This window comes from Chiroxiphia lanceolata, chromosome 11 (assembly GCF_009829145.1).
Source record: "Chiroxiphia lanceolata isolate bChiLan1 chromosome 11, bChiLan1.pri, whole genome shotgun sequence".
In the NCBI taxonomy this organism is placed as follows: domain Eukaryota; kingdom Metazoa; phylum Chordata; class Aves; order Passeriformes; family Pipridae; genus Chiroxiphia; species Chiroxiphia lanceolata.
Window position 1 is genome coordinate 1,655,653 of NC_045647.1, and position 25,560 is coordinate 1,681,212.

The following is a 25,560-nucleotide window of genomic DNA, read 5'->3' on the forward strand; positions in this document are numbered from 1 at the left end:
ATTCCAAGGGGCCATTCACAATAAAAGTCAAACTTCACCCTTGAGAAGTTCTAAAGCAATAAATTCAGCCATGACAGCAATAAAAAGGCTTTTGCCTTTCTCAGTGTAAAGTACCTCATCACATGGGCAATGACCAATATTCTGAAATAAAATAAATAAAAAAACAACAACAACAACAACATAAAACTGGCAAAACACAGTTGGAGCCTCATTATTTCACAAACATTGGCCAAGGGGAACAGAAGGGAGCACAGGGATTTTATATCCTTGCCAAAAACGTGTACCCCATTTCTCTCAAAGTTCAGCTGGCAGAAAGAGCTGTGGGTGTGCCCCCAGCCCCATTCCAAAGGTTCAGGCAGCCCAGGAAAAGAGTCAACACATCCCCTTTGAAGTGAGATCAAAAGACAGTCACACTTTGAACACTTCACATCTAGACCACATTTTTCTTATCTTTTTCCTCTGCATCTGCAGATACAGTCCCCAAATTGGGGAATAAAAGCTGTTTGATGACTCCTAAGCTGCACATTTAAATTTCAGTTATTCCTACATGGCACAGGTCCTACTACAGGACACTTTTTGCCCTGTAAAGTGATATCCCAACAGACAACCCCCAGGGACCCAGTCCACCATCCTGCTTCCAGTTCAGAAGAACAGTGGACATGACAAGCTCCTCCACAGTAGCACTGAGGCCCAGACACCTCCAGAGGTCTTGGCTTTCTACAATATCTTTGGAAAAGAAAAATTTGGGTGGGTACAGGCATGAGGAAAAGGGGAAGGGATGGAGAAAACCACGTTACTACGGGGACCATTTTCCTTCACCCAGAACATGAATAGAAAAGCTCTGAGGTCAGTGACAGGTCACATGTGACAGTGTTTATTTCAGGATTTCTTTAAAGGATGTAACTCAGGCTCTTGGTCACACTTAATACATGGAAGCAAGTAGGTGACAGTATTTAGTTGGAAAACGCTGAAAATATGGAAATGATCCTACTCCTTTATTCCACTGTGAGCAGGGCACTCTACTCCAGTGGGACCATTTGTGTGCCAAAGCAAGAACCTGAAACAATTACCCCATCAGCCCCTCTAAGATTGCAGTCTCCCCTAACCCACACAACCTCATTCCTTGCAAAATAACCAACCTGGAACATTAGCTGGCATTTCTTGACTGCTGCTTCCAGTGGGTGACTCGGACATCTGGGCATTGCTTTCATCAAACTCATGTTTAAATATGCAAAGCAGGCAGGAGATCCTGTAGTCCAGTCGCACGTTCAAAATAAACTGGGGATACAGAAGTAGGAAAGACGTTGAAATAATGTGTCTATTCCCAGCATATCTACAATTTACATACAATGCAGTGCCACCAACTTGCAGCATTAACTGAGCAGAGATGTGGATTTAACTTGGAAAAGTTACCCTGGATGGGGAGGCCCTGGCACAGGTTGCCCAGAGAAGCTGTGGCTGTCCCATCCCTGGGAGTGTCCAAGGCCAGGCTGGATGGGGCTTGGAGCAACCTGGTCTAGTGGAAGGTGTCCCTGCCCATGGCAGAGGAGTAGAATGGTCTGAAAGATCTTTAAGGTCCCTTCCAAACCAAACCATCCTGGGTTTCTATGATTCCAAGAGGTATGCAAATGTTGTCTTACAAATCCCCAGGATTCAGTCATTTTCTCAGTGCTTTCCACGAGCACGATACACACACATAATAAAACATGAGTAAGGTGCTTTGGCAGAGCTTTGCTCCCTCATTACTGCCTGACGCTGGCATCCACACCCCATCCCCCAGGGAAGGAAAGCAGCATTTCCATCTCCATTCTGAGCCAGCAGGAATCCCACAGACATGTGCTGCTGTTCTCCCAGGGTGCTGGGGGGCACAGGAGCAGGACACGAGCTGCCAGGAGCCAGGCTGCTGCCATAAAGCAGCTACACCAGTTCAGGACTAGCTGGTGCCAGAGTAACCTCCACCCTAGCAGAGACCACCTTCTCCATGATCTTCCTCTTGAGGAAGGAGATCCAATGCCAAGAACACTCACAGTTCTCACAGCTTTCGGGGAAAAGGCTTCATGCCAGTTTGAATAGAGCCTGGTAACTGGGGGGATACTGGCACACTGAACTATCACTCTGCACATGTCTGGCCACAAGAGAAGCTGTGGCTTTAACTAAAATTAGCACTGGTGAAAGGAAGGATTGAAGCCTCCCTGTGTGCTGCATCTGCTGCTGAGGGAAGGGCAGGACCTCACCCCGCGCTCCGTGCGCAGCCTCCCACGGGGCACGGGGAAGGAACACCAGGGATGTCCTGCTGCCTCACGTACTCCTGCCCACGAGGCTCTTGCAGCATCATTCTGACCTCCACGAACTCACTGATGAAGTTACTGAGCAGAAAAAGGACTCCCACAGTCAGAGGGGGAAGCTGCGTTTCAGGGCAGGAATTCTGCGGGAACCTCTTGATCGAGGCAGTGCCGTGGAAAAGGGAAAAAACTGTGTGTGTGCCCCCAAGACTCAGGAGTGAGCACGTGAGAAAAGCCAGACAGACATGGAAGAGACAGCGAGGCTGGTTAATGTGCATGCTGAAAAAACATGGCAGGCTGAGGGCTGTGCCAAGAGGAGTCTCCAGTATCCTCCCCTTCCTTGGGGCACTTGAGATGGCCCCGTAGACTCCAAGAAACTGGTCAGACAGTGGGGTGGAAAATGTCTGCTTCAAGTCAGGTACTTACAAATCACTGCTAAATATGTAGATGTCTATTGCAAGCTCTTCTCTAATAAATTGTTTCAGTAAAGGCATAATATTGTCACAGGCAAGTTGAGAGCCACATGCCTGACGAGGTCACCTTCTGTAATGCTTTACCGGTGCAAGAGGCACATACCAGGCAGAAATAAATTAAAAGGCAGCAGGACCCTGTTAATGCTTACAGAGAGCACAGGATGCTGCATTAATGTGTGTTCTGGTACCTGAAGTATTTCAATGATCTTCAGCTTGGTGTCCATGACCAGGATGTCCTCCTTCTCCGGCTCACTCTGCTTGACGTTCCCCTCGGGAGCAGCAGCGAGCGGAGTCATGGGCAGGAACCCCCCACCTCTGAGCACCACCTGGGTCATCAGCTCTCCCACTCCATGGATTGACCTCATCACATTGCTCCCTTCAGAGAGGCAAACAGGTAAAATTATGATGGTGTAATGGGGCTGCATTAACAGGGCAAGGACCCTCCACATCCTATGGAGAGAAATTGTCTCAACATTACACATCCAAATCCTTGGGACAAAGGGAAGCCAAGAGAAGCTCTGCAGTACTTGGAGAAACCCCCTGCCCTTTCCCTCTTCCATTACTGGCATTACTCAGCTTTATAGCCAAGCCATGGACAGAAAGGAGGAGATTTCCAAGCACAGCATCACCCTCTGGTCCAGGGAGGGGATTGTCCTGCTCTTCTCTGCCCTGGGGCGGCCTCTCCTCCAGTCCTGGGGGCAGTTTGGGGTATCACAATAAAGGAAACATCTAAAGCTGTTGGAGAGTGTCCAAAGGAGGGACACAGGGGTGGGGAAGGGTCTGAGGGGCCACACAAGGAGCAGCTGAGGGCACTTGGTGTGTCCAGCTGGAGATGAGACTGAGGTCAGAGCCCAGCAGGGTCTGCGGCTCCTCCCGAGGGGCAGCTCCGACCTCTGCTCTGGGTGAGCAGGGACAGCACCCAGGGAAGGGCTGGAGCTGGGACAGGGCAGGGTCAGGCTGGATCTCAGGAAAAGGTTCTTCCCCCAGGGGGTGGTTGGCACTGCCCAGGCTCCCCAGGGCAGTGGGCACAGCCCCAAGGCTGCCAGAGCTCCAGGAGGGTTTGGACAACGCCTGAGGGACAGGGGGGGATTGTTGGGGGGTCTGTGCAGGGCCAGGGGTTGGACTTGGATGATCCTTGTGGGTCCCTCCCAGCTCAGGATATTCTATGACTCCATGATTCCAACCCACACTGACATTTTGAGACAAACCTGAACCACCCAAGAACTCTCTGCCCATCATTTTCCAGCCTTACCTTTGCTTTCCTCGCCTTTTGCCATCTTGGTAATAGGGAAGATGGTAGTGATGTGCACACAGTCTAATATAGCAAGGAGGATTTTGGTTAGTCTGAGGAGGTCACAGAAGTTGTAGAAACCAAAATATATCAGATTTCTGGCTAAGTTAACAACCTACCAAAATAATAATAAAAAGCCTGATTAATACTAAACATTTTGCTTTCACAATCAAGTTGTTCTTAACACAGTGACAAGATAAAGAACCTGGCTGAGTCATATTTTATCACAATATCTGGGAATTCCACAAGACTGTCTAGTTCTACATGACATCAGAAAGTTTTCTACTTGCCTACAAAACTGCAATGCCTGGAATAATCTCTGTATCTGCAATTGATATTCTACAGCTACAAAATCAGACCACATTTGTCTCATTACAGAGCAGGCAGGACGGAGCAAGACTAGAGGGAATGTACTGATGATTTTTACCATTATCTTACAAAAAAGATATTGTAAAGTTCCCCCACAAGTCCTCCCCATGCACTGCTTCAAGATCCACAAAAAAAAAAAATCACATACAGGGCAAATATTTAATGTAGCCCCGTTATTTGAAGTATGTTCCCTCAAATATGTTATTTTTTTTAAAGAATATCACATGTTTCCTCATAATAATGGTTATTTTGGGAAAGCAATTGCATGGATTTGCTACATCTCCTTTGCACAGACTATTTAATAGGTCAGTAAGTCACAGGATGCTCTTGGGGAGCATCACTATGAGCTCTCAAGGCTCTCTGTGTGCAGACAAAGTGTTTAGTTTTTGAGACTGCTTATTCAAGTAAGGCTTGACTTTGCCATAACACTGAGAGCACGGAAAGTAAACAAGGCTGCTGCAAATCTAAGACATAAATTCACATTCATTGATTGCATTTCAAGAACCATCACTGCAAACTCACAAACTTGCATGAGGAGAAAGACTCCAGTGGAAAGGAGGAGCCTGCAGAGGCTCAGCACTCAATCTGTGCTTGCCAAACTATCTGATGTCAAAAAAAGTACCAACATTCCACCACAAAACAGAAAAGGATAAATCAGAACTGGGTAACTACCTCAAAAGTGAGCTTATTTTTCTCTTTATCAGAGAAAGGGAACCTCTGACACACCACATCTCTTAAATATTCCTCTACAAATTCCATTGTTTGTGCAAATCTCTCCTTAATTTCATCTTTGGAAGTTCCACTGCTATCATAGCTGAAGAGGGAAAAAAAAGAACAAAACAAAAAAGAAAACAAAACACAAAGCTTAGCATGCAAATACACAGGGCTCCTTTCACCAGATACAATTTTTCATTGGCTTGTCAAAAGCTAAGAGAAGTTAAAGGCTGGTAAATAATTTATCCAAACGAGGGAGTCAGGACACTGACACCATAATTTCCTGGCTTTTGCTGTTTTATCCCATATGCTCATTTTGTACTATTTTTAAATGTCTGAGGAAAACAAAAAGAAAAAAAAAGAGAACTTCGTCCCAACAAATTAAAAAAGTAACCTTTATTATTAGAGTGGAAACAATGATAAGTGATGTGCAGCACTGAGGAGAAGGGGTGGCCAAGAGATGCTGACTGGGGATGGTATTTTTCCTCCAAATAAAACCCATCTATATGCAAAGCAGATATTAATATTTAACACAAATTCTAGAGGTTTCTTTTCTCAGTATGTGCAGAGGGACTTTGAACAAGACAATCCCCACCTTCCCCTAACTCATGTTTCCGTGTTTGATCACTTATCACTGCTGAGCCTCTGCCAGAGCCAAAATCATTCGGTTTTGTATTCTGGCATTTAAAATTGAGTATTGTCTACTGTGCCTCTGTCAGCACAGAAAACCAGGCTAGAAAGGAGGGAAGAAGAAACTACTGAACACCAGCACTAACACACAGGACTTAAATTCCTGGTATGTAACACTAATTTCAGGTGTTCGTTTTCTCCAACTGAAAAGAAGTTCTGAACAGCTGAGTGCTATCAATATTAAATCATTAATTAAAAAGAGTTAAAATAAGTGGTCAAGAAACCATGTCCCTGGGCAAGCTGTGGTTTTGGGTAGATTTTTGACCACTGTAACAAGAGGATTTTCCACTGGAGGTTGAGGCAAGTGACTGTCTCCAGCACCTTCCCCTTGTTTTTGCTGCTGATGGTGTGAGCTCCCACGAGGACAGTCTGCCCTGAGGAGTCCACACTCTGAGGACACGAACTCCACTTATCCTGGGGAGGTTTAGACTGGATATTAGGAAAAATGTCTTCATGGAAAGCGATGTCAAGCTCTGGAAGGGGCTGCCCAGGGCAGTGGTGGAACCCCCATCCCTGGAAATGTTTAGAAAACGTGTGGGTGTGGCACTGAGGGATGTGGTTTAGTGGAGAATAGGGTGTTAGTGCTGTGTTGGCAGCTGACTGGATCTTAAAGGTCTTCAAACCTTAACAATTCTATGACTGTTCTCTAATCAGACAAGGCAGGAGGATAGCTGAAATCCTCCTCCCCTGCTTTCCCACCCCAGGGCCAGGTCACACCACCCAAAATCAGACCTGCTCTATAGCCAGTCTTAAAAATAGTGCATCCTGAGCTTCTGGGTGTTTGACTTGTTTTGCAATAGCTGTTTTTAGCCTTTCTGCAAAGTCTATAAATGGTTCTGTCGTTTTTTGTTGCACTTGTGTGTATGAAGGTGTGGGTTCGGCTGCCTCAGTGATGGTTTGAATAGCTTGGAAGGCTACATTTTTTGAGCTGTCCAATTCATTCATAGGAACCTTGGTTTGGGCCTCATTGGAAATACAGGGTCCTGCTCCATAGAGCTTGTCACTGTGACCACTGGGCGTTCTGGAGACAAACCCCCACACCCCCTCAGAGCCAACCCCCCCCACACAGGGGGGTTACTGACCTCCCAGGAACACGCTGTGGGCGTTTCTGATTTACTTCCCTTCTAAACAACGCCAGTACAAACAATCTATAACAACAATACATAAACAAATACACAACAACACCCGATTTCGGGTCGCTCCGGTCCCGCTCCCAAACCCGCCGGCGGCGCCATTTGCTCTCCCACCCCGTCCCAGCACGGACTTACTCATCGATGGCGATCTCCGAGGGGATCTCGGACCAGAGCCGGGCGTACTTGACGGGGGTCACCTGCTCCTGGGGGTCCCTGTCCACGTGCATGTGCAGCATGAGGCGGCAGAAGGAGGCGCGCAGGTCGTAGGGCAGGTTCTCGTCGGACATGCAGCGCAGGATCAGGTCCACGTCCAGCTGCCCCGAGATCTCGTTGATGGCCAAGTACTGGCGGTCAAGGCACATTCTAGCAAAGAGGTTCAGCTGGTATCTTCAGGGGGGGAAAAAAAAAAAACCAAACTTGAAAAAAATATTTGAATTTCAGTAAGTTTGAAGTTCACACTTCAATTTCCGGCATGTTATAAAGTACAGGAGAGGGGTGTGGTACTGATACACTCATGGATTAACAGAAATAGTATTATATTTTCCAGTAATACAAATAATGCTTACTATGGAAAGGATAAAGTGCTTATCAAATGGTAACAGTGGAAGAACAGAATAAAAGGAGGCATCATTTTTCCCTGATGAAGCATCACAGAATCGCTGAACCACAGAATGGAAGGGACCCTCAAACTCATCCAGTCCCACCCCCTGCCGTGGGCAGGGACATCTTCCACTAGCCCAGATTGTTCCAACCTGGCCTTGGACACTTTTAGGGATCCAGGGGCAGCCACAGCTTCTCTGGGCACCCTGTGCCAGGTCCTCCCACCCTCACAGTAAATAATAAGCAATGCTCTCTAGGAAAGGTACAACAGAATCCAAATAACACTTTAGGTAACTCAGTTTAAACACTGCATAAGGCCAAACACTTCTTACAGATGCTGAAGTCACAGCTGGTCACTGAGAAAACAACACAGATGGGTAAAGATTCATCAAAAATCAGATGTCTGATTATACAACTACTGAGCTCTGCTGCCTACAGTGAGAGAATTGGTAAGGAAAAACTGAACTTAATTCCTAATCTTTTCAGTCCATGAACTGATCACAAGCAAGTGGTATTTGAGTTATGCACATCCAACAGGCTGACAATTAACTTCTGGCCATAATGTGATGCCCAACACTCCTGAGTGCTCATACAGGCTGCTGGGAATGTTTAATTGGAAGGAGACTCCTTTCACTCTCAGCACTCCCCATGGAATTTGATTAAATTATATTCTAAACCCTTCTTTTAAGCACATTTATGACGTATAACGTAGACTAAAAATAATGAACACTACCCAATTATTATACCAATATATATATACACCAATAATCAACACTACCAATTCTATTTAAAAACGAGTGCAAGGAAAAAAGTATTTTGAAAGCCTACATGATTTAAAAAAATTTTAACTCAGAGGTCTCCTTTTGAGCTCCAACAGGCCCAAATAAAACCATGTATTAGGAATTCTCCTACAAGAACCATTTCAATGGAAGAGGTAATGCAAAATAAGATAGCTATTAAAAAAATAATTTAGTACTTTCTGCATTGCCACAATTGAGTCAGTCAAACAACTCCCAGGGGTTTCTAACCCAGACACAGGAATTTGGTCTGGGCTGAAACCTGATCTCACACTACGCCAAGAACTCAGTGTCTTGTCAAGTCATCTGGAAACATCACTCCATGTCAGACCCTGCTCAAGGCATGGCCTGGGCTGCACAGAGCAGCTCTGCACATCCACCACACCAACCCTGGGGCACGTCCAGAACTTCAGAGTTGTCCTGCTCAGGACCACAGGACCACCAAAGGCTTGGAGAGAAATGCAGAAGGCAGAGAGAACAGCAGCGACTCTTGAAACCCAAAAGCAGAGTCACGTGCACACTCCAACCCTGTTCTTCCCACAAATGGTTGTTCACCCCAGCTCCCATCTGAACACAATGGACACCACATCTGTGCTCTCCTGACTCCCACTGCCAGGAAACCAAGCAGGAACACGGGTACAAAGTGCTGGGCAAATTCAGCACCTGAAGCCTGAACTCTTTTTTAGATCAGTTTAAACTTGCTCAAGCTGATAACTGGACTTCCCACCACGAATAACTCTGTGCTTTCAGCTCTCACTTCAAAGCAACTTCATCCTCCCTCTCTAGAGAGGCTGTTTTGTCTGTGAAACCAGCCCCTTTCTCTCACAGCACACCCTGCAGAGCACACACAGGGTTCCCCACACAGCCCTGGTGAACTCTGCCAGCCAACTCCTGCTTGTTGTTCACCTGTAGTAGCTGAGCACGTCCCGATCCTCCTTCTGCCCTTCCTTGGCATCCTGGGCCAGCTCTCGGATGCTCTTGCTGCGGATCTCCTTGTTGCTGTCTCTCCAGAACAGCCACACTTCTTCCTCATCTTCTCCAACGTCCAGGGCGTTTTCCCCACTTGACACTTCTTCGAATTCAAAGCGGGAGAGGACGAGCCTGCAGGAGGAGGGAGGTCACATCCCACACTGCCAGCACCCAGGCACCCCTTTGCAACACTTCAGACACCTCCTAAAATGTACTGGGGAGCTACAAGGAACTGATTTTATGTTCTCACCTGCATTCAAAAACACAGATTTTATTCCTCAACTCTGCCAAGTAAAAGCAGAGCAGTAAAAGCAGAGTAAAAGCAGTTACTCCTGCAGCAGTAGCACTTCACTACATAAAATCATTGGGGCTTATTATTAAAAGTTTTAGGTTAGAGTGAATTTAGATTATAAACATTCCATTCAGTCTTGAAAATGCGAACACTTCAGCTCCTTTCATTTGAAGAAACTAAAGAAACAAGGAAGTTAAAGGCACATGTAACTGACTTTCAAAAACACCTTTGCAGACGTGGTTTAAAGATCATTCCATAGTTCAGGAAAAGATCTGGCAAAGAAAAACATCTTTAAAAAAATTATTAGTTCTGTATCCTGTAAATGCCAATTGGATCAAAACTTTTTTCTGGCTTATGTGGTGGAATAACCAGAAATAAATCACCTGCTGATATTAAAAGGCCTTTTGGGATTTTTAGTTCTTCAGCAAAGAAAAAAATTGCACATCTGAAAAAACCCAAATTAAATATACAAGGATAAGTATGAGTAAGTGATGTAGCAACACTGAGTGCATGGTGGAAATAAATACAGCCTTTATGATTTCATGAAGAGAATCAGATGTGCAAGGATACTCTCCCCCATCTGTGTTTTAAATACTACCTGGCAAAGACCTGCATCCCTTTCACAGCACTTTGATAATGGTTATCTATTTCCTAGTGTATATATTGAATAAAGACATCTTTATCAAAGACAAGCAGGATCTGGTGCCTGCTATGAGGCCTCAGCAGTGGCAGGGCAGTGCTGAGAGCTGGAGACCAAGATCCAAACCTCAGAGGGAGGAAAGGGTGGCAGGGATGGATCAGGGTCTGCCCCACTGCCAGCTGAGCTCCCTCCCGAGCTGATGGAGCCCAGGCTGGAGCCCAGAGCAGGATCAGGCCCACGGGAGCCTGCACCTCTTCCTGCAAAGCCTGTCTCCTTTGGATCAACCGTGAGACAGCTCCAAGATTTCTGCCTGCAGGGCTCAGAACACCCCTGACAGACGTTTGCTGTCGTCAGTCCCCGGTTCCCCTGTGTTTGAAGAGGACCCCGCACACAATTCCCTGCTTCCTCTAGACGTGCCAGCAGAGTGCTCAGCTTTGAAGCACCTTCCTTCTGTTTCACACCAGGAAAACCAGCTCTGCAGGCATTAACTTACTTGGTTTCAATGAGAATGTCTGCATTGGCTGGATTCAGCACAGCTTTACAAATCAGCTCCTGTGTCACCGGAATAGACTTGTTCATGGAAACGCACAGATCAGAGAGGTAATCCAAAAACCTGGTGGGAAACATGAGCCAAAGGGGTATCAATCACTGGGGAGATCTAGACTGAAGCAATCTCCATTTCAGGAAGAAAACAGCCAGAGCTCCATTTGAACAGCGCAGAGCAGGAGCGCTGCCCAAGGGGGGAAGGAATGGAGTGTCAAAACAGAAGGAACTAGCTGTGCTTCCTTCTGAGCAAGCTGGCAGGTACAGACTTTTCTCAGAAGGAAAAGGGTAATTACATACTCAAAAGTGCAGCTCTCACCTGGGCTCCCTATTTTTCCTCACGAGACTCACGAAGGTGTCAATCTCAGCAGCTGTGATGTGCTTCTCCAGGAGCTTGCGGTTGTTGTGCAGCAGGGCTGTGATGGTGTCCTCGGCCAACACGTCGTAGCCAATCTGCTTCTGCATGAAGCCAAACTGCTTGGCAATGTATTCCTTCAAAACACAGAGGGAAGGAGGAAGGGGTTGTAACTAACCCTCAGAATTTAAAACAATAAGAGAAAACAGTAGGATGTTCATCAATACCAACATCCCAGGGAGCGAATGGATTAGATCCAAACTGTTCTTTTGAAAGAAAGCAAATGACAGACAAATTTAACACCTCCCTCCCTCCCAGGCTAGACACCAGCAAGGCAGCTATCCTTATCTGAGTTTGTTTTTAATACATGGCAACAAAGCTGAGCAGCCTTGATTCACAGGACAACTTTCAGTGGAGCCTGTAGTAAGCAAGAGCGAAGAAAGTCTTGTAATTCACCTGGATGTGACAACTAGAAATCTAAAAATTCTGGTTTTTCTTAAATCCCACTTGGAACCAGTGCTAATTACATTATAGTCTCTTGGAGAGATGAAAAAATCCAGATAGGATAAAACTGAGCCATCCCAAAGCCTCTTGCTGACTGTAGAACCAAGCACAGCAGAGCAGGGTTTAACTAACGGGATGCAGCCTTTTTTTTTTTTTTTTTTTTTCAGAGCATATGAACAGTGCTGGTGCCATTGAACATGACAGACATGTTTCCAACCTGATTCTTCCTGTAGTCCTGCTGGGAGTGCCTGAGCACCCTGTAGCAGAGCCTGCAGATGTGCCTGAAGGGCGCGTGGCGCTGGTCCCCCAGCTCCTCCAGCCGCAGCATCGGCCCATCGCCGCTGTCCGTGAACGGCGCCTGCAGCAGCTTGAAAATCTGGATGGTCATTAAAAACAAAGACACAGTCCCATGAGGCACTGCCTTACCTGGGTAAAAACAATGCAAAAGCGGTGTCTTTAAATATCTGAAGGTACATGAGAAATCCATGGCAGTCACCAAGCTCCTGGGTCGTGGAGCAGCCTGGACAGAAGATGTTGGTCACCTTCATTCAACATTATATACTCTAATTTTTCCTTCTAGCAACAGTGGGCCTACAATCCCATTCCCCAGAGCCTGCTGAAAGCTGGCAACTCAAAGGATCTTTTAGTCCCAATAAATTGGGACCAAAATTTCATAGAACCACAAAGTGGTTTGGGTTGGAAGGGTCCTTAAAGCTCATCTCATTCCACCCCCTGCCATGGGCAGGGACAGCTTCCGCCAGCCCAGGTTGCTTCAAGCCCCCTCCAACCTGGTCAGGTTCTCTATTAACAAGTTCCCTCTTCCAAAGACCCTTCCTGTAGGCAGAGTTTAGAGACAGCCCACCTGCTTTAGAATATTCTGTTCTCTCATCAGCTTTTGCCGTTCTCTATTAGGTTTAGAAAACACCACTTCAAGGACGTCTTGTCCAGAATTAGTTCCACCAGTAACAAAGTAGACCAAATCCTCCAGCAGTTTGGTAACAGATCTACAGAAGAGCCAGAAGTTGTTAACACAAGACTGCAAATTCTCTGTGTTAAAAGAACAATGCCAGGGTAAGTTTACACAGCTTTCTAAATGCTAAGTGAAAAATGAGCATCAATTAGAGACTGGATGAAGCTCAGAGGTTTGTACAGAACTTAAAATTAGGAACTAATGCTCCCCCACTGTTACAGCCTCAGGGTCCAACAGCTAAACAAGAGCAGCAGTAAGACAACAATATCACTTCAGGGCAACTCTACTCTTGCCAAGTTCTATTTGGCAGCTCTTTCAATTGTCAGAAACAATAAATCAGGTGATAATCTCTGCCAAGGCCAAGTAAAAGGCCTTGGCTATGGAAGCACACAGGCCCTGGTTTGACACAGCCACCTCTGTGCTCTTTTTGTGTGGCCACATTTTCACGGACACAGTCAGGGGATTTGCAACAAGTCATATGTTCAGTCTTCACAAGATGGATTAGGAATTCCCACACTCAATTTGCAAAGGTATGCTGGGGATTAGTCCCCCAAGCTCACAACATTTCTCATGCTCTCACTTCACAGAGGACAGGGAGGGCTGGACAGACCAGGCCTGAGAAACTCCACTGTCCACATGACAACAATGAAACCACCAATTTTTTTAAATCTCATCAAGGAGGAAACCAAATCCCTCTTCTATTGCATACACAGATAGAATTTTCAAAGGAACATTTACTGAGTAAAGGAAGCAAACTATAAGAGTCCAATTCTGCTTTCCTTACCTTCTTTCATTCTGGGTTATTGTTCCCTTTTCCAACTTGCCAGCAATGGAACCTAATACCTTACTTGCATCATTTGCAAAATCCAAGTCCCGAACCTCTGCAGGTGACACTGGTACTATAGCAAAAGCTTCTTTGTCCTCCTTCACTGGAGAGGTACCAATCTGAAACCCAGACAAGTTTTATCATCAAACCCCAGGGCAGGAACAAAGCTGTGGTTCACACACCCGGTGATAACGAAACAGGAGGAAAGCCCCACCCTGCTCACACAGCATGAGGCTACTGCTGAAGCCAAACTTTGAGAACACTACCCCTCTGTGCAAGCTCAAAGCTGCTCCTAAACCCAGAGAAACAGCAGGTGAGATGGCAAAACGTTGTAAACAGCGGTAAAAACATCCTCCTGACGATGACTGTTGTGCAGTGGACACTGAACAGCATAACTGGTAAACTGCCACAAAACCGAGCCTTTAAGAGCAAGTGTTTTGCATGGCACTGGTCATTACTGTTACATGCTTGGTGTGTGACAGACAGCACTCCCAGGGACTGGAACTCCTGCCAACATCACCTTTGTGGAAACACAGGAATCAAGGGATGTGCTTACATAAAGTAACAGAACTTACTTTAAGCATCACGGGTTTCTCCTCTTCTTTATCAATAGGGATATTTGTGCTGTGAACCCAGGTGTTGGTGCAAAGGTGCCTGAGCCTGACATAGGAGTTCCTGAAAGAAAGCCAAGAGTTCCAGAGCGTGAGTCAGCTCCCCAGCCAGGGAATCTTCACATTGTTCGGATTGCGAGATGTTGGCAGGAACAAGTGGAAAAGAAGTGTCATCCCCATCCATGCTGCACACCACAACAGGAATAACATTCTTCTTGCCTCAGTTCATTCTATAAATTCACCTCAGGAAGTCTTCTGTAGCGAAACAGATTCTGCTTTAAAACAGCACCACATCCACATTGTGGTGCTGTAACTCAGCTGCTGCACAGCAACAAATTAAACCTCTTCCCATCCTCACATTTCCACTGATAGGGTGTATCTGAGCTGCCAGCTTCCTCCCTTACCCCTGCAGCTTTCAGCCCAGAACTCCCTGGTATCTTTATTTTGGAGTATCTGATTTAGAGAGTTGCTACAGTAGATGGAACAAATTTGCTGTGCTTTCTCAGTGGGAACAGACAGCAAAGGGACATCATGCAGATCGTGTGTCTTTGAAGGGTTCAGCATCTTAAAAGTAGGATGATGTACCATATGAACAGTAAAGAACATGTAAACAAGAGAGAATGAAGTGCTAAATACTTGATATTACATCCTAACTAGCTTAATACAGACAGGTCACAGGAATGGTTTGATAGGACACCCAAGGCTTTTAGTCCCAGGTCGTTCCCTGACAAGGAAGTCACTTAGGAAGTCACTTAATCTCAATTTTCCCATCTATAACAGGATGTTCTCATCATAACTCATTTGTAAAGTACTCATAACTCAATTCTAAAGCACTAAAGTGAAGCTTCAGGCATTTTTAAAGTATTTTTACAATGACCTGAGGAAGGACTTAATTCCGAAGGATAAAAGCAAACAGCGCAAGGCCGCTGTAACTGCACAGAAGCCCCCGAGCTGCAGAGCAGAGCGAGCCGTGCCCGTGTGGGCCGTACCTGGGCACGAGGCTGTCTCCCCCGCGCAGGGTGGTGGGGTCCAGCTCGAAGATGGAGGAGATGTCGTTGCCCTCGGGCACGGACACCAAGGAGTAGGCCATCTTCTCCTGGGCGCGCGGGCCCCGCCGCGCCGCGTCCTGCTCGGGGTCCAGCTGGGAACGACACCCCCCACCCCGGTCAGGCCCAGCCCCCAGAACCACTGCCCAGCCCCAAACACCTGGGACTGCAGACGTGGCTCTGCACCACCTGCAGAGCTGCAGGACACGGGGCTGCTCCCACCGAGCACTCTCTGCTTTCCCCACTGCAACCAGTGAGGATTTCTGGCTCACAGCCACAGCAAACCCCAGACCACGGACATTATATCTTACACACAGTGCCAGAAGGGACAAGAGCCCCTCAGCCGCTCGCCCCACACACACTGGGAACTCTGACTCTGGTTTCAGGTGACTCACATCTGCTGAGATCCCCACCCCTGACACCACCAGCTCCTCACACAGATTGCAATTATCCCTCTAACAAAGTAATTAGTGAGCTGCAAATATAAAAAACCCCACACATAATGCACCAACAGTCTTGCTGGGAAATAACCACCTTCAGCAGCAAAAATGGGACTGGCATCTATCAATCACAGGCAAGAGAAACAAAGAGCTAATCAAGGGGTTGGACGTCTTGCTGTTCACACCACGGCCTGTGGTGCTCTCAAGCACACGTTACAAGGGCCACGGCACCAAAGGGATCTTTATTCCCAAGGTGCTGGCAAATCACCAGCCCCCTTCAACAAAATAAAGATACTGACACCAACTGGACAAATCCCTGGCTTTTCAGATGAAAGGACACGAGGGTAGGAAAAAATGAAGACGGACTGAGAAAAAGGAACAACAACTTTCTCCAAAACCTTCCCTAGGGCACTCCCAGCCATCACTAGTCCATCAGTGTCTGGCACACAGGAGCCAGCTGTGCACGTACAACCATCTCCACCCTGGATGCAATTTTCAGTTTCTCTGGGATGGTGGCACCAGTGGAGGGAGGCACCCAAAGCACTCAGCACTCAATCTCCTGTCTTTCACAGTCCTGGTGGAAGACACTGCAATCCTTAAACATATGGGAAAGGTATCCAGTGTTGCTTGTGCCTCAGGATACTCTGAAGTTCACATATTTGCAGTCAATGAACTTGGCTGCAAAGTAGCGACATTTCAAGTCTGATTTTGCACATGGGAACAGGCAGCTATCTGTATGGAACAGAAATACACTTTGGGAGTGTGCCTTCGAGGGAAGAAGCAACTCCAGGAGTCCATCTGGAGGCTTCACACCGGGAGAAATTCGCTCACTTGGAACGAATTCTCCAAATTTCAGCTGTCTCCTCATCCCCACAGCAAGGAGCACAGCTGCTCTGCTTTCACTTTGTACTCCAGGACACAACTGGTCACTTAGTGAAACTGTGTCAAAGCTGAACAGTGAACCAGAAGGTAGGAAATGGGACAATTTAGGGAGCAGTCAAACTTCAACCCCAAGGCTGACAACAGCAGCCCCCTTTGCTGCTCAAAGGCAGAACTGGCACCTCACCCGTGCCCATTTAAACCCCTTCTGGTACAGCTCCCTGAGGGATAAGGAGAAAACAATAAAACACAGAGCTGTGCACAGAAACCCTGCAGACAGCTCACATTTGGAGCAAGCTGGAGTTTGGATAAACTTGGATAAAGCAGCCTACACCCTCCTGTCAGTAGTGAATGTTAGAGGATGTGGTGATTTCATGTCAGAACTGAATTATGTGCTCCTGATCCTGTTCTTTCTGGTCTATTTTTGCCACCTAGTGGTAAAGAGACAGAGCAGGGAAAAACCAGGAGAGCTCTGAGTGCATCAATGTTATCACTGCACATCAGAGGAGGATGGATGTCTACCTGAAAGACATCAACACTGATTAACTTTCAGAAGTTAAGCCAACAAAGTAGCTCAATACTGGATCCCACTCCCACCCCTCCCAACCAAAAGCTATGGGTGGGTTTTTGTTCATATTTTTAGTATGTTTACTGCAGTTGAGCAGCCAAATGCCACTAATCAGGATAACAGCTCAATATCTGGGGGCAAGGGAAGTGTTTTAGCGGCCAGGCTCTAATGACAAATCCTTTTAGGAGGAAAAATTCAGCCTGCAGGATTTCAAAGCATCACATTCATCTCAAAGAGGGGAGGAGTAGCTCTTTGTCATCTCCAAATGGAGCAAATCTTCCATAATACAGGATAAGTGACCAAGAAAGCTGCATAAGCCTATGATCAAACCCAACTAAATAAACATAATCCACAATGGAAAGTGCTGTTCCAGTTTTCTCTGTTTTCAGTGCTGGTTCCCTTTGACACCAAAGAGAAGCTTCTGTCAATACAAAGCACCACACACTCCACCTTTGACACAACAACATTTACTGACAACACCACAGACTTGCTTTCACAGGAAAATCAGAGGAATGGCACTCAAATCACCCTCATTCCTGCTCTCTAGACCCGTTATCCTGTTTTCCTGTGACAAGTACAACGAGAGGGAATTTGTTTCTTAAACAAGGAGATCAGACAAGTGACAGGCACAGCACCGTGGGACATCCCCTCAGGGACACTTCCCACCTGGTGTCAGCTGGAGCAACTTGCTTTTCAGACCCACTCAAGACAGTACTTCAAGGAAACAAAGGTTTAAGAAACAGAAGACAGAAAAAGAGATGTCACAAAGGGGGGAGGCGGGGGGGGTTCAGGTAATGTGTAAATTCAGCTCTGAGTGCATTGCTCTTCTCTAAAGCCTAATCCAGTTAACATCCACTCCTCTGGACAGGCCTTAAGAGCCTTCAGAGCATCCTCAGGTTTTTAGTTTCTTCACTACCAAGCCTGGCCCAGCTCTGCACTGCCCAGGTAAACCCTGGGCCTGTGCCAAGCCCTCCTCAACCAGGGGCAAGATCATACTCTTGCCTATACTTACTGAGGATTGACACTCCAGGTCATCTTCCTCATAGTCAGGGTTTACCTGATGAAACAGAACCACAGGCACGTCAAAACTCCAGCACAGGTGGAAGTGGGAAACAACCTCAGCACCAGTTAAACTCGTGTTGTTAAAAATCCCTGCGCTGCCAAAGCTCCACCAGGCATGCAGAGCACACTGCCCAAACTCAGCACGGCTCATCAGGCCCAAAAATTCAGAATTAAATAGTCTGCAAACACGCAGAGAGATTTAGTCCTTCGGGATAATCACTACAGGAGCAAGAGTAGAGAGTTAACAAGTTTATGTTTGGGGTTTTTTTAAATTCCAAGTGGAATTTCCAACTAGAAATTAAGTGGCTGGGCAGAAATCTTTTAGAACAAACACTATTCTAACCAGGGATCAGGTGAGCCATTTCCTCTGGTATATTCTTGCATGATGCAAGACCATGTTTTTGGTTTGGTTGATTAGAAACCCCAAGATTTACTGGAAAAGCTCTACACTGGATCACTACCGAAAAGGATTTTCAAGTGTGCACGTGACAAAATGCTGCTGGTTTTCCAATCTGCTTATCAGATGAATATAAAATGGGCTATTTTCTTTATCTGCAGTTCTTTCACACTGGTGTGAAGTCTGGCTGTATTTTCATTTTATACTCAGTTCTGCAATTCTGCTCAAAAATCAGTGAATCAAGAGAAATTATCAACAGTTGAATTCATTTTCCCCCCAAAGGCTCTCAGCCATTTACCATTTATTCATCTGTTAATAAAGTCATCTTGATTCTACTGCCCACATGACAGGATACTATTTAGTGTCTATTCTCTGCAGGAGAAGTTACTGCCTCTAGAATTTGTACAGGAAGTAAAATCAGCTCCAGACTACCCCAGACCATGGTATTCTTTGAAGTGTCTTTCACCTCATTTTCAGCCTTTAGCATCTGCTTTTGCATTGACCCGAACGACCCCAACACCGCTGTCCCGCTCCCCTCCCCGTGTCTGCTTTTAGGGCAGGAAATGACAGGTTTGCAGAAGGTGTCAGAGGCAGGAAAGGCTGTGTGAGGGAGGGCAGGGCCCCTCGGCCCCCGTACCTCTGCTGCCAGGTAGTGCCCGGTCGCCAGGTGCTTGAACCTGAAGAGGCTGTTCCAGTATCCGGCGCCGCCGCGGCAGGGATCGTGCTGCACCACCTGCCAGGGGAAACCACGGTCAGGGCACGGCACAGAGCCCTCCAACAGCACCCACCTCACTGCACGGGCAGCTGGGAGCAAACAGAGCTCCAGGACAGGCAGACCCACCGTTCCCCCTGGACACACAGAGCAGCCCATGCCCTCAGCCGGCTGCCAGGAGTTCAGTTTGTCCATCACAGCAGGAAGGTTACGGTGCAGGCTGGCAGAGAAGGAATTCAAGGAGGTGCTTTACATCTACATGTGGTGCCAGGTCTTGAAACACTTCCTAAAGCAATGCAACAAACCCTTTACCCTTTCGATCTAACTGATTTTTGACCATCTCAAAGCGGGTGAGGGAAGACACTTGGAAATATTTCCAATGCAACGGTGCTGAACAAAAGAAGAACAGTTCTATTTACTCCCTAACCTCTGGGGCAGGCAGAGCCTCCATCACCTGATGATCTGTTACCTCATATCAGCTGTCTGTGGATACATCTTCCTTAGGGAGGACCCATCACAGCCCAGCTGTGCCTGGCAGAGCAGGGCTACCTCACCTGTGCCCACATTTGCCACCAGGTGACTGTACACACTGCACAGTCACCGCAGACTGATGTGCTGCACCATGTCCAAGTAATGTGCATTAGAGTCAGGCTTTCATTTCAAATACAAGAGAAGCTGAATGTCAAAGCAGATACTTCTGGAAGGAGAATATAAACGCCACCTACCCACCATTACAATTAATTTTTTGATTCTTACGTGCAGCTCACATTTAAAATCATAAACCAACTCTAATAACACCAATAGATTGAGGATATTTTAAGAAGCCAGAGCTGGCCAAGGTGTTAGTCACTCTGTTTAAAAGCCAAGTAGAGAAAAAAAAAAGCCAGTTCAGACAGACCAGCAAAGGGCTGCAGCCTCCTATCAAATGAGGATATGCATAATCACATTATTCCACACCAAAAATAGAGCGTTCAGTACACTCAGCGGGACAGTGGAAATTATAAGCTGGTGTTAAACTTCAGTGGCTGGTAAGAAAATGACTTCACAGATGTTTCTCTGTCCCCCTTTTCTGAATTGTCAAGCACCTGAACTTGAGAGCTCTGTGCTGCACCATCAGAGAGCAGAACTCCATTGTGACTGTGCACAGAGAGCACAGCCAGCAAAGGAATTTTAATTTAAACTTAGAACACCCGGAAGACTTCTACCTAAAAAAAGAATTCCAGATGTAGTGCTTTTAAAGAGAAGCAGTAATTGTTCCTACAAAGCCACCCCCAGCCTGGGTTACAGCCCTCACCTCCACTTCCCACAGGGCCTTGGAGCTGGTGGCAGACGTGGCCGACTGTCTGCCCGTGGTCCTGAGGAACACGTGCTGCTTCTTCCTGTGCTCATCACACGTCAGGAACTTCTCCTGCTCCGCGTGGAACAGCCTCACCACGTCCCCCTGCCAAGGCAGCAGGGTCAGCAGGGGCAGCACCCCCAGGGAGGGGGTTACAGGCAGGCAGGGCTCTGGGTCTCACCCCTTTGAGGATGTCGTCCTTGTTGTCGCTCCATTTCATGAAGAGCACGATCTTCCAGCTGGTGTTGCAGTTCACTGAGTTGACCTAAAGGGAGAACTGAACCCATCAGTCCCACTGTCTTGTGCCTCCACAAGATATGAGCCACTGTCTTTACTTTCTAGACAATTTTCACCAGAATCCTGCAGTCCTGGCTGTGTTACTCTAGAGAAGCAAAGCCCTTTCTGTACCTACTCCAGAACAAGGAACTTCAGAGCTGACTTGCTTGCAAGTCGTGGGCTACACAGCTGTGCTGGTTTTGGCTGAGGGTGGAGTTAATTTTCTTCACAGTGACCAGTATGGGGCACATCACTGTGCCACAACTTTTGATTTTGAAGGAAATCCTTACTTTTAGCCAGTCATGCAAAAGAGACAAACCTCTGCCAGCATCCAACAGATACGACAAAAGTTGTGAGCTCTGGTAAGTCACTGATCACCAAGATAACCATTCTTAAGCAATGCCACAGGTACCAAACAACTTGCTGAATTTCATAAAACATGTACAAACAGCTTAGCTGAAGCACAGAGAGGTCTGTCCAGCTGCTCCAGCTGTGCCCACGTCCCCTCACCTCATTGCATCCCGGGTTATCCACGAGCTGATGGCTGCTGGCGTGGAGAGGCTGCCCAGCATTGACAGGATTCAGGACCACTTTGTCTCCAATGACCACCTGGAGGGAAGTGCAGCATCAGACAGAAATTTGCACACTGGGAAAACACTTTTTTTCCCATTGTTTTAATGGAAGCAACAGGAGGAAATCACCTTGTTGCAGTTAGGAGAGATGCCAGTCTGAGTGTTCTGCCAGGGTTCTGTTTGGTTCTGAATTTACCTCACCAAACTCAGCCACTGAGGCAAAAACCCCGGTGATGCTGGTCTCAGAGCCTTGCAGAAGCAGCAGACTGAGTTCTGGTGTAGAGGGGCTACAGGATAAATTATTGCTACTCGATAAAGCTCACTGTGTTTAAGTGCCAAATATATACCTGGCCTAAACCCCAGAGCACACTGACACTTATTACCTCCTGCTTTTAGGCAAATAATATACCCCAGTGACTCACATTTTGCAAGAAAAAAAACCAAGATTAAGAGATTAAAATGGCAATGCATTTAATCAGCACTGTTTTTTCCAGATTTCCCATGAACAGGAACATTTCACTTCCTTATTACCTCATTCCTTATATCCGAAGTGATGATGACTTCTGATTCTAAACTGAAAACACTGAAAATCAAGATGCTAATTATTTCTTCCAAGTCTCCTGAAGGAACTCAACATTTCCTACCATTTTGAATTGGGCAGGAATTGTGCAAGGCCAGCCTAATTAGGTCCCTTATTCCCTCCAATGTTAGATCATTCCACGTTTCCAAAATACAAGTTACCATAGCGATTTTCCTCCCCCTCATGACAGCATAGGAAAAAGGTTGTTCCTGCATCATCACGCACCGAGAGATCTGTGCATTTCATTAATTGCAAGGCAGGATTCCCAAGCCCAGCCTGGCCAAGCTGTGCCCAAGGAGCAGGTGAGGACACTGCTCCCAGCACTTACGCTGTCTCCGATGGACCGCAGTTTGTAGAAGGGCTGGATGTAGAACCAGGAACCTTCATTTCCAGCTTCATCCAAGGTCACCCTCATTGCATTCTTCTCTAGCAGAGCTGGCAGCCTCTTATTTACTGTTAAGTATTTGTTACTTTTTAAGTGAAGCAGCTAGAATAAGAATCAGAGTTCCGTTCTAAGAATGCTCATCTTCCTCCCCTCAAGAAACCGAGCGTGCACAAGACAACTACATTTCTATGCAGGAGTTAAAACTAAATTATACACGAATATTGATGGGCTCAGGCACAATTCCACTCACAGATACAGTCCTACAGCACAAAACATCTTCAGTGAATCGAACCGTCCCTTCCCCAGCAAACAACAAACACTCAGACATGTCCTCATCACTTTACAACAGCCAGCTTGAAAAACCCAGGACCAAAAGCTGTGAAGTGCTGGGGACTAAGTGGCTTTCTTTGCAAGAGGCAAAGCTGCTCCTATCTTGCTTTGCTTGGTCTCATTTAAGAGAAAATGTGACTATTCCTAAGGACTTTCCTTCTCTGTGGCAGTTTGTGATTTGTGGTGTCAACGTTTGACAGCGAGAGGTACTTGGTGTTGTGCACATGCCACCTTCACGTGGCCAACTCTCAGGAAGGCTCCAAGGATTTCTGAAGAAAGCAATCAGTGGTGACACCAAAAATAAACACAATTAGCCCCTAACAAAAAAGTGACCTCATCATAGCTGTACACCCAGGCCCTGCTTCCCAGGATCCCACTGCAGGGCACGGTCAAAGCTGGCAACACCACAGATCTTGGCCATGAACTCCAGAAATTTAATATCCACTGAGCAGGGAATTTTGACCAAAATCCTCTCCCAGCTGGCAAAGATGCTCACAGCCTATGGGGACCCCACTGCCACAGTGGCTCACTGTTCCCACAGCCTACCTGGATCCCAGTCCCATACTGGATGACTGTTCCCACACCCTTCCTGGATCACATTCCCATACTGGATGACTGTTCCCACAGCCTACCTGGATCCCAGTCCCATACTGGATGACTGTTCCCACAGCCTACCTGGATCACATTCCCATACTGGATGACTGTTCCCAGCAGTTTCCTGTTCTCAGTTTCGTTCTGTTTCTTCTCCAAGTCGGCCGCATGCTGAAATCAAGGGACAATAATTCAATTCCCTGGGTTTTTACAAAAGGGTGGCCAAACACCTGAGGCTCTTGGAGAGTATTTCAAAGAACTGGAAAAACAGTGAGCAGCTGAAATAGCCCAATTTCCTTTTTTTCCAGCTTCCAACAGCATAATTTCCAGTTCCCTTTTTCAATTGCTTAGGAAGACAGACACACATCATTTAAGTAATTACGGTACAATTTGACAGAATTTTGGAATAAAATATGAGATGAAAAGCTCAGACAGAATAGAAGGCAAGTACCTGTGGGGGGAAAAGATGAAAAGGGATGGGTAACAACTCCAGTCAGGAATGCTATGCTCCTTTCTACTGACTTCTATACAAATGGAAAGGAAAGAACTGCAACTTCGATTTTTTATTTTCCTCTGCCAATACAGGCTCCAGCTCCTCTCCAGCCTGTCTTTTTATAACATCTCCAATCCCCCCACCCTGTGCAGCAGGATTATTGAGAAGATGTGTACAAATGCCCACTGCAGCTCTGGGTACCTGACTTCCCAACTCCCAGCACCAGAGCTTATCCTTCCCGAGGCTGTTGGAAACTCTGTGCTACAGCTGAGCATCCCTGTATCACACCAGCAGGGTAATAAAAGGGAAAGCCCCTCCAAAACTGAGTGATTAGAGGAACACATAGTAATAGTTAATAATTTATAACAAACCTCTTGCACTTTTTCTTTTAAAAGTGAGTTATTTTGCCCAGGCTGTTATTAAAACCATTTCATTTGGTTAAGAAATTCTCCCTCACTTTAGATGAAAGATGATTTTAATTAAAAATATAAATCTGTATTTGCTTTAACTGCTATCTGGTGCTAGAGGGTAATTTAAAACTGAGCTTGTTAGGAGGCTAAGGATCAAGGTTTATGGTTTGGGTCTCAAGGACTATGGTAGGTCCAGTTCTCTCTTGGAGGAGAAAAGTGCCCACAGTTCCTCACTGTGGGGAGGTGAAGTACCAGTAACACCAGACAAAGCTCAGCTACCTCAAAGGAAGATTTCTCTGCTCACTGTTACAGAATTTCACCATTCCAGTTCACTCAAAATGTGCTATTTTTAGAAGCTGTGTTAGGCATCATAACTGGCTCTTGCTCCAGGAGAACCTGAGATACAGCTGCTCACTCAAATTCAAAAGTACATCCAGCAACGCACAATTTTCTACTTAATACTGAAATGTAACTGTTTTTTTCTTGATTTCCAAGTAGTCTGTCAAGAAAGGATTTCTTTAAGACACCAAATCCCTTCAACCAGCAGCAATCACAGACAGGACTTCTCTATCTGCCACATTGATTATCAATACAGAAAATAATGTATTCCGTGAAAACACGATTAGGACTCCGGATGTACTTCCCGAGCACCCACCAAACCTGACAATCATCCCAGAAGAAGCATTTCTCTGGCCACTAGATGTCAGCTCCTCAACCAGCACCGAGGTGGGACCGGGGAGAGACAAGTGTCCCAGATTTTAAATCCCTTAAATGGCATTAACTTAAAATAACCTGACCTCAGCACCGAGCGCTCCGTGGCACACAGTAAATTCCACCAGCAGACAAACAGAAGCCAAAAAAGGCAAGTGGTGATGAACCCATCTTGCATCATCGATTGGGCTGGAAATCAAAGGCACTGATAAAGAAACCTCCCCCTGGGCAGAGCTCACAACCCTGAGCACATGGACAGGGCCCCACACAGACCACACGGGGTCTGGTGCATCCCCTGTGCCAACACGTGGAAAAGGTGACACGTGGGCCACATGTGACAGGCAGGAAAAGAAGTTTGGATGTGAGTGAGGTCCATGGCCCCCAATTATTTCCAAGCCCCAGGTCACTGACTCAGCCCATCAGCCTTCATGTCAGAGCGATGCAGATGAAACGATCCCCATAAAACTGAGAGCGCTCAAACCCTGCCACCAAATCAAGCAGGTTCATGGCGGGACATTTCTCTGCAAACATCACTCAGCTGGGGCTAATTCTGGAAAAAATCTAATCCTGCATTTCCAGGACACTGGCACAAAAGGGCAAAGTGTCACATGAGCGGGGACAGATCCCAGACACCTGCACTGGGAAGGGAAGACAACTCCCAGTGACACTGTAATCCAGGGCAATTCCAAAGCCTTTTTTTTTTTTTTTTCTGC

At 46.5% G+C, this 25,560-nt stretch overlaps 1 protein-coding gene across 14 annotated transcripts in view; it reads right to left on the bottom strand.

The window, feature by feature from the left end:
* ITPR1 (inositol 1,4,5-trisphosphate receptor type 1) overlaps window positions 1–25,560 on the bottom strand; it is a 163,091-nt gene that overhangs the window by 88,000 nt on the left and 49,531 nt on the right. For 8 of the 14 annotated variants that reach the window (XM_032699514.1, XM_032699522.1, XM_032699513.1 and 5 more), the window contains 20 exons: window positions 23,318–23,404; window positions 22,256–22,414; window positions 21,286–21,384; window positions 20,681–20,764; window positions 20,458–20,604; window positions 19,089–19,184; window positions 18,005–18,049; window positions 15,049–15,200; window positions 14,024–14,123; window positions 13,407–13,567; window positions 12,515–12,656; window positions 11,870–12,028; window positions 11,113–11,285; window positions 10,744–10,863; window positions 9,256–9,450; window positions 7,088–7,339; window positions 5,088–5,229; window positions 4,008–4,161; window positions 2,944–3,131; window positions 1,140–1,278 (listed from right to left, as the gene is read on the bottom strand). In XM_032699514.1, coding sequence (XP_032555405.1) covers window positions 1,140–1,278; window positions 2,944–3,131; window positions 4,008–4,161; window positions 5,088–5,229; window positions 7,088–7,339; window positions 9,256–9,450; window positions 10,744–10,863; window positions 11,113–11,285; window positions 11,870–12,028; window positions 12,515–12,656; window positions 13,407–13,567; window positions 14,024–14,123; window positions 15,049–15,200; window positions 18,005–18,049; window positions 19,089–19,184; window positions 20,458–20,604; window positions 20,681–20,764; window positions 21,286–21,384; window positions 22,256–22,414; window positions 23,318–23,404 — 2,794 coding nt within the window. Of the gene's footprint in view, window positions 1–1,139; window positions 1,279–2,943; window positions 3,132–4,007; window positions 4,162–5,087; window positions 5,230–7,087; window positions 7,340–9,255; window positions 9,451–10,743; window positions 10,864–11,112; window positions 11,286–11,869; window positions 12,029–12,514; window positions 12,657–13,406; window positions 13,568–14,023; window positions 14,124–15,048; window positions 15,201–18,004; window positions 18,050–19,088; window positions 19,185–20,457; window positions 20,605–20,680; window positions 20,765–21,285; window positions 21,385–22,255; window positions 22,415–23,231; window positions 23,259–23,317; window positions 23,405–25,560 lie in introns of those variants that run through there. The other 6 variants (XM_032699524.1, XM_032699518.1, XM_032699516.1 and 3 more) reach the window with 3 other exon arrangements.